The 11355-nt window shown below is 47.7% G+C and overlaps 1 protein-coding gene across 1 annotated transcript in view; it reads right to left on the reverse strand.

Annotated features, from left to right (window-relative positions):
* The window catches only part of PDE3A (phosphodiesterase 3A), a 270081-nt gene extending 259143 nt beyond the window's left edge, over nt 1-10938 (reverse strand). Inside the window, exon 1 of the mRNA XM_075440114.1 lies at nt 10628-10938. Within this exon, the coding sequence (XP_075296229.1) occupies nt 10628-10936 (309 nt within the window). The 5' untranslated portion in view covers nt 10937-10938. The remainder of the gene's footprint in view (nt 1-10627) is intronic.
* Nucleotides 10939-11355: the final 417 nt, after the last annotated feature.

An 11355-nucleotide genomic window follows, 5' to 3' on the forward strand; every position in this document is an offset into this window, starting at 1 on the left:
AAGTTCCAGACACGATACTGGAACGCATGCATTTGTAAGGCACAGGTATTTATTTGTTTATCAAAATCACTACTCGAGTATTTACAAATAAAAGAAGAACTTCTTTGCAAAACTTGGCACACATTTGCAAGTCAAGAAAGAAAAAGAAAGGTTAAAGCAATAACAAATCAAAAGCCAAGCAATGGCTACAGAGGTTGGCATATTAAGAAACATGCCTGCCTGTGGAGACGTCAGAAATTGTTAGTAAATATCCAGAAAGAACAGTGTCATATGTAACTCAGGCTGCAGATTGTGCTGTCAGAATCAAAGAATTCCATGCCTCTAGGCTACACAATATTAATTTGAGTGTGTATATATACACACAGATATACATAAAAATATAAATGTATATATGAAGATATAAGTATATATGAAGATATAAGTATATATGAAGATATAAGTATATATGAAGATATATGTGTGCACACACATCTACAGAAACATGTCACAAGGTCTCAGGTCGGATATCGAGCAGCACAACCAACATTAGCTTTCAATTGCTCTCTCTAAAATATGAAAGAATGGTTAGCTGTTAAAAAACAAAACAAAACTCTCTGAAGATCTGTGTATGGGAATGCACCCTTCTCCTGCACTATCGACTGAACGGAAAGGATCAGCCTGTTATCCTGCAAGGACTGAGCACTCTCAATTTCCCCTGAAGTCAGTGGAGGCAGGGAGGACATTATCAGTAATGACTACAAAAAGAACGTATGAAAAATAGCATTTTTAAGAAACCTTGACTTGTACAATACAAATTTTAATATATCACTGAACGACTTCCAGGAGAAGTCAAAGGTATTCATTGTCTCACAAGAATAAGATACAGAGCTACATCTCAGCACAAGTATTCCTGCAACAACTCCACTGACAGACTCAAACTAAAACTCCAGCCACAGGTAAAATATCTTCACAGTTATCTTGCAATTATAAATGCACCCAAACACACTTCAGTTCCTTATCAACACAAAATACAGTGATCAGACCTTGTCCAGAGTAACCCATGATTAGCATCACCAGTAAAACAGAAGAGAAATGCACCCGAGAACTCTACCAGCATCCCACACTTTTTTTGCTGCTCACCAAGTGAGTGGCGGGGGAAGGATTTCAGTATCACCAATACTGAAATAGCCCTGTCTGCATTTGGGGGCGTGTGGTGGAAATGAAGCAGCACAGTCTACTCTGCAAGCAAAACCAAGTTAGATCAGTTAGCTGGTGAGCTCTAACAGGCTACAATAAGAAAAAGGAAGAAAGAAAGAAAGAATCTCATCATAAAAGCACTTGAAACTGCATTAATGGAGGCAAGGGTGGGCAGCACACATAAGACAAGGCTGTGCAGCCCTTTTTAATCTACACTTTTGCAGAGAAGTCTGCACCTTTCTACAGTTGTCATTTCAATTGAGATTTAATATAAAAACATAGCCAAGATTTCACAAGTTTTACTCTGCAGGCAACTAAAAGCTGGGGCGAGCATATCTAGATTATTGCTCATGGAAGCGGAGAAAAAATTGCTCGGACGTAGCTTCTCAACCCACGCGTCACCCTTCCGACTGCCTTCAGCCATCGCTGGTCAGACAGCAAACACAAACACTCCTGAGGGTGCCTCTGCAGACTGCCAGCTGAGTGGCTTCACTGCCACCACAGGGCAGGCAGCCCACCACTCTGGCCTCTTCAGCGGCCGCACACTCTCCTTTTAAGGTAAATTTGGGGGTGTACATTGTTGCTATGGGTCAATATTTTTATGTAACAGAGGTAACAAAAATTATTAATGTTCTGCCTATCCTCCATGACATTACACACAAACATACGTTGACTTTTTCTAAAACTATACAGCAAAAGTAAGTGCAAGAGACCAGCCGAAGTGTCTGTACTCCAGGGGGAGGAAGAACTTGAGTTATTGCTGGGGCCATGGCTGCAACTCCAGCATATAGAGATGCTAGCAAGGTATCACCAACCCGCTGGGAGTGCAATAATTCAAAAGCAGTTAACCTGTGGCATTTAAACCCTCAGTTCTTTCCCCTTCTGGAATTCATTTCACAAACATGCTTATGGACAAACTCAGTCAAACATCCGTCAGAAGGATGCTGCTCAGAGTAAGCAATGCTCAGTTTTGAAGTTGAGTAATAATTGCTCCACCACATTATTATCATTTACACGAAAAAAAACAGTCTGCAAGCTTATTCAAGGAAACAAGAATCCTCTTTAAAACAAAAACATAAATCCAACTGCCATCAGTGACTCGATCCTCAAAACACAGCAAGTGATACAGCTTTCCATCAGACCTCACCATAGTCATATTTCACACAGCTGTTAACAAGGCTGAGATATTTCTAAGCGGACCAAGCAGTTTAAGAAGAATCGTTGCTTTTAAGCTGTCACCAGGGTCTGTCTCTGGAGTTCAGCAACCATCAGAAAAGCATCACTCCTACAGAATTAGGCACACACGAGACCCATTAAAAAAAAAATAATGATGCAGAATATAATTTTACTTTGTTTTATAATTCAAACCAAAGCACAAATTCTTACTACAAAACAAAGCTAACCAAAGCAACCCACAAAATATTCGATGCAAATAAGTCACTTTAACCCTGCATATTTCACTGGCAGGTTAGAGGCGTTAGACAAGGAGGCCTCACCTACGCTCTGAGTTATTTCTAATACGTGGAGGTTTCATATTTTTCCAACCTTGTGCAGGGGGAGAGGGAGAGCTTTTAGCTGTACTGATGCTCCTAAATATCTTCTCCCTAACTGTTTTCAGTAGTTAATTGTGGTAAAAATATAAACACAGCCGTGCAGTGATAGGTCCTGGTCAACGCACACTGCAGATAAAACAGTAAGGTCACTAAAGCACACCACAACAGAGTAACAAACTGGGAAAATTCTTCCTAACTAGTATCAGATTAAAAAAAAAAAATAAATAAAGCCAGTTTTTCTAATCCTCAACCTGTTTGGCATAAAACACCTAGAAACTTCAACAAATAATAAATACAAATGTCTAAGGATTTTAGAAATAGCTTCATTTACACCTTGTGACACACATGTTCCATGATCAGCATGTATTTCTGTATCACACATCCAGACGTCTTCCTTGCAGCTTAACTAAAGGATTGGGGTTTTCAAGAGTTTTGTTTTGGGGTTGGTTTGGGTTTGTCTTTTTATCCAAATTGCCTTCTCGTCTTCCATTTTCAGGAAAACACCTATTCAGTACTCTTCCACCAGATCTATTTTTACACATCTTTCCCGTTTCTTCTTAGGTGATGATCTGAGGTTTGGACTATCTGTAGACCCCAGCCATACATTTTGGCTGACAAAAACTCAGCACAGCACTCCACACCGGGACGCCACTAATCTGATTTCACTATAGTACTTCACACACACACGCAGACTTTTTTGGTGACCACTACTGCCAGCTGACACAAAGTCTTTTTCCTGACAGGTTCCAAAATTAAAAATGTAATTTCACCAACCACACTCTTATAACCAGTGCCTTTCCTGCACTGTACATTTTATCTTGTGTCCAGCAACCGCTAAGACAGCATTAGGAAACCATCCAACTGCCTCCTATGTCCAACAGCAATGAAGGACCAGTTGTTTCATCAGCACATTCTGCTGTTGTGCTCTCCGTGTGGTGCTTCCCACTTCAGAATCACAGAATGCGTTGGAAGGGACCTTTAGAGGTCATCTGGTCCAACCCCCCTGCCATGAGCAGGGAGTCTTCAACCAGACCAGGTTGCTCAGAGCCCCGTCCAACCTGGCCTTGAACACTGCCAGGGAGGGGGCATCCACCACCTCTCTGGGCAACCCACTCCAGTGCTTGATCACTCCAGCGCTTCACCGCTATTTTATTTATAAATAGTTATATGTGTGAATAGGTGCCACAACACATAAAGCAATAGTGATTTAGCCTGTTCTTCTGGATTCTTGGCAGACCTGGAGGCAGCTGCTTCTCTGCACCCAGATCTCCAGCCGCCCTTATCGCTGGCTTTTCGCAGCCCGAGACCTACCGCCGCCCTTCTGCCGACCGCCCCTCGACCAGCACAGCCAGAGAGCCGGGACCGGGGGGCTCGGGGCCTTCCCTCACGGCAGCCCCCTCGGCCCGCCCGCCCCGGGGGTCCGGCCATCGGCCACACGCCGGCCTCAGCCCCGCGCCCGCCCTCACCACCCCCGCCAGGGCGAGAAACGCAGCCACAGCCGCGGCGGGCGGAGAGGAAAACGTGACAAGAAGGGGGAAAAGGAAAAAAAACCGGCACCGAACCCCAGCCGCAGGCAGCACCGGCCGCCTTAAGCACCACGGACAGATTTTGCCGCCGGCGCTGGCAGCCGGGCCGGGGGCGGGAGGAGAGGCGAGGCCGCGCGGCGCAGGGGCGCTCGTGCCCCCTAGGGGGCCGGCCCCGACAGCGCCACCGCCGGCCCGGCAACGGGGACAGAAGGGAGGGAAGCGCGAGGGCAGCGCGAGGCTCGCGGTCCTCACTAACCAGCACCCGGAGGAGCGCGGCAGCGGGGCGCAGCAGCCCTCCCTCCATCTCCGCACGCAGTGTGGAAAGGAAAACACCGACATTCCCCGCAAGTTAAAACCGGGACAGATGTCGCCTTTAATTTTTCTTTTTTTCTTCCTCCCCCCCCCCGCTTCCTATTTCTCAAATGGCCACCCTGGTGCAGAGAACTGCCGATCCTACCACTGTACTTGCAGCGGGGCTTAGAGCAAGCCAAGTTGAAATTAAAAAAAAAAAAACAACAAAAAAACAAAAACTAAAAAACACCACCAAAAACCTGAAAAACTACATAATCCAAAGGAGAAGCTTTTATTTCTGAGTGACACTGACTAACACAGAAAAAAACTGAGGAAACTGTTTGGTAATTCATCAAGAAACTTTTTCAAAACAAGCAGAGAAGAAAAAACACACAGAGAAAAACCCGACCTCCAACTTTGTCATCCAGATCTTTACATTTATTCCCTTACCCGTCAAGCTGTACATCTCCCACTAGATTACCTAAGTAAATCACAGCAATGGGCTCAAAGCTTTAATTGCCGCAGCATCCTTTTTATTCTCAAGCCATGTCGGATGCAGTCAGCGCACCCCCATTTCGAGCCCTATGGTTTGCAGGCACCAGAATTCAGCCACCTTCCCATTCCAGGGCGGGGTATTTTTTTTATATATTACTTTTTAAAGAGAAATGGCCAAGCAATATTCCTTCAACTTGCAAAATGCAGCTATTTCTCGGTCTCTTGCAAAAAAAGAGTTGGAACGCCCGCACAGTAACAGCAGGTCAGGACAAATTCATACAAATCTCGCAGTTAACATCCAAAACATCATGTGTCACTGTTTTTCCCCTCCAACCCCCAACAAGCTTCTCAAAACACATTTCATACACAGGGTCACTGTTCTGGCTGTTTATTTAATTAACATGACAACCCAGCGTACACAGGATTTCTTTCAGTTCCCCAGCTTCGCATTTTCACACTTCAGGCAAAAAGAGCAGAAAGTCACTACTGTGTTTTACTTTTTTTGCCAATATGCTATAATATACATTTCTTGATTTAACCGATTGACAAAAATAGATTCTATACCAATCGTGAGAGTTTCAGCAGCAGTTTTCACATTTTTGTGAGGTTGAAGGAAAAAAAAAACTGAAAAAAAACCCCCAAGTAGAGAGGGTTTGCGTAAATGAAGCCATGCAAAAGAAAATAAAGTATTACGTCTGGAGTCCCTGGGTGATTTTTCCTGGAGCCTTACTTAAATAATTTACACGGTTGGGTTTCAGCAAGTCACCAGATGACATAACTCCTCAGTATTCCTCGGTTTCCAGTGACCTAAATGGCAATGCCAGCAAATCTTGTCAGAGTAATTACAGCTCAATAATGCTTATTAGACAGAGGTATACAGAATGTAACACTGTGTGTCTAATAGGAGACCATAACTTTCACATACATAATATCTGAAATTTTCAAGCTCTGTATGTTGCACTAGGTTCTCTCTTATTTTCAGGCCAGAAGGCAGGATACATAGTGTTAAAAACTGTTATAAGATAAGGTACATCTGTCCTTTTTTTAGGACAGAATGATGGAGAGCCAGGAAAGGGGGGAGAAACAACATATTCCTGGCACTTACACAGCTCTCGCTGTCAAACAATGAGAAGAACAAATAAAGCCTTAATTTTCCCTTGAAAAAAAACCCAGCAGATACATTTATTTTTCTCCTCTGTTTCTTAGATCTTATCCCTGAAGAGGTATCTTTGACCATGTGAACCGTTACAGTATTGTCTTCTCAGCTCCGCGGACAGGCAGCAATAATGACAGTCCCGGATTGCAACTTTCCCAGGCTACAGACGAGGAACAGGCAGAGTCACCACCCAGAACCCCACAAGAAATGGTCAAATCCAGCAAAAACACCTCCGCTGTCACTGGAGGAAGACAGAGCAGCCTGGCACCAAAGTTACTTATCTGAAAAAAATTACTTTCAAAAAGGAGAAACAGGCTGGGAAAGATGTGGCAGAATGAAACAGCTACCAAGTCTCAAACCAATTAAAAACAAGTGACAGACCCTCAGGTGTCCCTCAGTGAGGCAAACAGCTTTCTACTTCTCCAGCTGCCCAGAAGCAGGACAATAGAAAAGCAAGAGAAGAAAGGAAAATCGGTGGAAGCCCTCTCTGCCCCAGGAGCCAGAGGACATGGACAGGAGTTTACACATGGAGCTGCTGGCCTCGCAGCTGGAGACATCAGAGCTGGAGCAGAAACTCCTCCATCCTGGTGCTACCTCCTGCGCGGGTCGGGGCTTTTCAGCAGGGTGAGACTCAGCACCTCGCTAGTGCCTTCTCATATGGGTTTGTGTCACCCACGGGTTTGGGAACTGGTTCTCAAACCCTGACGCATGCTGTACCTGTGACAGTCTTCTGACTATGGAAAAAAAAATAAGTCTAAAAAGGCCAAGCAAACTGAACTACTTGCAGCAGCTGCTGTAGCTCATTTAGCACACACTTGTAATAAATCCAAGTTAGCTGAAAGCTTCCCATTCCACCCAAACAAAACAAACAACAAGGAAGGCTTAAGAGCAGAATCGGGAGTCTTCAGCACGGTTTAAAGTTGTCCAGCTACTATCTCCTGTGGAGTATGTTACCCACCAAGGCGACATCATCCCTTTGGACTGTTGTGCGTCAAGATCAACACACGCAGATCTGAGGCGTACAAGCTCCAGAACACACAGGCCATATAACATTTTAACGGGAAACACCAAGACACAGAACACACTTGCACACCCACATCCCCCCCCCTCCTCTCCACGCTTTGCAAAACGTTTGCAACGTTTGCAAAAATGTGAAAAAGAAAATCCAAAAGCCACCACCCTGGAGGTACTTGTGCATTTTACCAGGAAAAAAAAATTCATTTGTTCATTCATTCACCATCTTAACCATCCATTCACAATTTCTCTCTGCAGCCTCGTTCAAATGTGGGTGAGTGAGCCCTCAAGGAGCTGAGCATCCTCAGCCAGCATTGATGAAATCACAGGCAGACAACACTCAGCTGGGAGCAGGATCAGGCTATTACCAAGCACACATTTCTCAGTGAGGTCTACACACACACCAAACTGGAAACTTTTAATCCAAGGAATTCACCAAAGCTGAGAAAGAGAGAGAACATATACAAAAATCAATCACAAAAAACAGAATTAACGGAAACACCAGTAAAGAGCACTTTCAGCAACAATCGGAGGTTATATCTTGGCGTGGTTTGATTTTGGATGGCGGGGGGTTTCTAACGAAACAGTTTTTCCTGGTTTAATTCTTTTGGGGACCGATTAGCAACTAAGATGAGACATTTCTACAGAAGGTATAATTTAGTGACATACGCACTTCCAGCTACTCCTACTAGCAGCTTAAAGAGAAGTATTTCTTTTAATTTAATTTTTTTAATTTAATTGTAAATATGCTAATACCTTTTGTAATATGCTAATACTTTTAATTTAATTGTAAATATGCTAATACCTCTATCTGTGACATTAGTTCGCAATTCCTGGCACTGTCCTTTACATCACTAGGCCACACGGATTCAATTCACTATTCTAGTAGGGAAAAATTCAGGTAACAACTGTGATGTGTGTGACTAAAAAAGATAAATTCAGAAACTCAGGACTTTTGTAGAATCTCGTATCACAAAGTCAGACAGGGAGGGAATCACACTCTGGAAAAACAAAAGCTTAATTAAATGCTCAGCAATAGGAAAGATTACACAGCAGGCAATGGGAAACGTCTCTAAAACTTCACCTAATGTTACTCACCAAATGAAAGCATGTATTTCAAAGCAATAAAGTAGATCCATTTCCTGATGAAAATTATTGGCAGCTCCCAGATGTATTAACAAACTATCTTTCAGACCAGAAACATTCAGGGCATGTTTTTTAAAAACAGGGGGTAAGGGAAGGCCTGGTTTTGTTTACAAAGCCCTCGTGTCTATTTTTAACAGGTTATATTTAAAAACTGTCCAAAAGAGAAACATTTACCTATGGTTTCTTTAAGTCTATGGGGAGCTGATTTTTGCTATAAACACAAACTTTGCTGTAAGACAGTCCCACTTCTCCCAGCGTTTCTTCAAGGTCCTTCCAGAGCTTTGTTTCAGCTTTTCCATTTTTCTATCTTGCTAACATTTATTTAAGAGGACGGCTTTTAGGGAGGAAAGTTCACACACACACAGCCACATTGTGCTTAAAAAGAAAACAAAAAAAAAAACCCAACAAAAAGCCTCCCCAAACTCGAAAGTAGTCATCCATTTCTAATCACGCAGTGACGCAAGCAATACCAGATCTCGCTATTGATTAATAGTGACTGAGAACAAAAGAAAGAGAAATTTGCCAAAACCCTGCAGCAGCGGGTGAACTGGACAATCGCCAGGAAACTCCAGTCCAGCTCCGCAGCTTGGAAGCGGGAATTGCTCGGGGCAAAGCTGACCACTGTCCCCCAATTAACACACCACTGGTGGGGGGGAAAGCAATCTGCCTTGTTACCCATCACCGTTTTAACGTTCTGGTATCTACAGATGATTTGAATTCCCTCCATAAGAAAAGAGAATGATGTGATCACAAATTAGTGAGCTCTGTCTCCGAATGATTACATTTAGAGGTGTTAACTGAAAAGCTGCTTGTATTTGAAGTGAGAGAATGGGTGGAAATATGTTTAAAACCTTTAAAAGTTATTATTGTAAGAAACCACCAGAAATACCTAGTGTCATCAAGTAAGTATGAACAGTTTTAATTTCTTGCCTTAGATACTGTATCTACAAATTATTCTTACACCCTCTCAGTTCCTACTAAAGTCAGAACTGGGTCAGCTTTGTACTTTTTCATGCTGTATTTGTCTGGACACTGCAGTAAATATTTATTTTATCTGAACAAAAACGTTAAATAAATAAGTACATTTGTGTAAAATAAGCCTCAAGTATATAAGGTTGTCAGGCCCTTTTCTAAAAAAATGTCATAACCAACCACAAAGGGATGTAACCAAACCATGCCCAGCAGCAAACCAGCCACCCACACCGTACGGTTTGATGCCATCGCTTGGAAAATACTCAGCCGCTTATCCAGCGAGCGACCTGAAAGCAAACCCTTGGTGCACGGCAATGCGCTTCAGCTGACCACGGCGCAGAGCCGCTTTCCATGCGAACTGAAAAAGAAAGCTTAACACCCTTTGCCACTTCTTTTCCCCCTTTCCCCCCTGCTCAGCGAGGGTCGCGCTGGCTTTCAACGCGCTCGGTTACACCCGACCCATCGAACCAGCCTTCTGCGGGGCAAACTATACCCTCAAAAATACCAGAGAAAACGCTCTGAGCACAGAACTAAGCCGACCCTGTGTCCGCGGCAGGGCCCTATACAGCTGTGCAGTAAAGATAATGCTGTTGGCTTGTTTCTTCTTCCCGTTTTTTCTTTTGAGGTGTGCACTCAAAAGACCGCACCGCTGGTATCGGAGCACGTTCTCATCCACCGGTTCAAATCACGACCCCTGACAGGGAACCCGGCGGAGACAAACCGCGTGTGCCTCCCGCCGGCCCCCCCGCCGCCCCGGAGCGGGACCCACCGGTCCCGCAGCAGCCCCGGGGAGCCAAGGGGCAGAGCCCAGCCCGCGCCGCGCGGGCCGGCCGCGGGGGCCGCGCTGTCACCCCGGGAAGGGGCTGCTCCCGCCGAAGGCAAGCCGCCGGGCTCGCACACTCACCCCTTTCAAGCGAGTTTAACGGGGCTAAGCTGCCCTTCCAGCAAACCACCGGGCTGAAAATGCGAGGCCCGTCAGCGATGCTGGGAAGCGCCGAGGGAGAGAGCCGGGCACCGGCCGCCGAAACTTTCTACCGGGCTTCGCCCCAGCAGGCGCCGGTGACGGCTGCGAAAGAGAACCCCGAGCTCTCCCCCTCCCGTCGCCCGCAGCCGGGAAAGTCAGGCTGGGTCCGGAGAGCCCCGCTCCCCGCCCCGTCCTGGGGCTCTCCGCTCCGCGGGGCGCCGGGAGAGCCCGCACCGTGCTCGGCCCCTCCGCCGGGAGGGCCCGGCTCCCCGCGCCTCCGCCGCCAGAGAAGTGTTTGGGGCACCCTCCCCCCCCCGCCCCGGTCCTGCCCTACCTGCTCCCGGGGGATGCAGGGCAGCGAGGTCCGCCGGTGGGTCTTGCCGCCGCCCGACATCTCGGGGGAGATCATGGAGCTGGACCGCCGCCGCCGCCTGAGGACTGGGGCTTCGTCCGCGGCCGGGGGGGCGGCGGGAGGCTCCGCCGGGGGGGCGGCCCGCCGCGGGGGCCAGAGCCGGTCGGCGCAGCCGGCCAGGAGGATGCCCAGCAGCCCCAGCAGGTAGGCCAGGTAGGGCCGCCAGGACGCCGGGACCCTCTCCAAGGCGACGAGGGACGCGGTCCTGGCCGCGCTAGTCACGGCGAGCATGAGGACTCCCTGCCTCAGCGCCAGCACCGGCCATGTCACGGCGGCCAGGCAGCTCAGCACCACCCCCGCGGCGGCGAGGGAGAGCGGGCGGTCCTCCCGCGCCGCCAGCGCCGCCCGCGCCGCCGCTTCCCCCCCGCAGCAGGCGGCCAGCACCAGCGCCGCCGCCCGCGCCCGCACGCCGCCGCGCAGCAGGTAGCGGCCCGCCAGCAAGCAGGCGCCGGCCAGGCCCAGGGGCACGGCGCCGGGGGGAAGCCAGCCCCAGCCCCGCGGCCCCGCTCCGCCCTCGCCCGCCAGCTCCCGGCCGCGCTCCCCCCCGCGCCAGCCTCACCGCCGGGGCCAGCAGCGCGGAGAGGGAGCCGCCGCACAGCGACGGGGAAAGTTTCCGGCGGCGCCAGCTCTCCCGCCGCGGCGGAGGCAGC

The sequence above is a fragment of the Opisthocomus hoazin genome, chromosome 1 (assembly GCF_030867145.1).
Source record: "Opisthocomus hoazin isolate bOpiHoa1 chromosome 1, bOpiHoa1.hap1, whole genome shotgun sequence".
Taxonomy (NCBI): Eukaryota; Metazoa; Chordata; class Aves; order Opisthocomiformes; family Opisthocomidae; genus Opisthocomus; species Opisthocomus hoazin.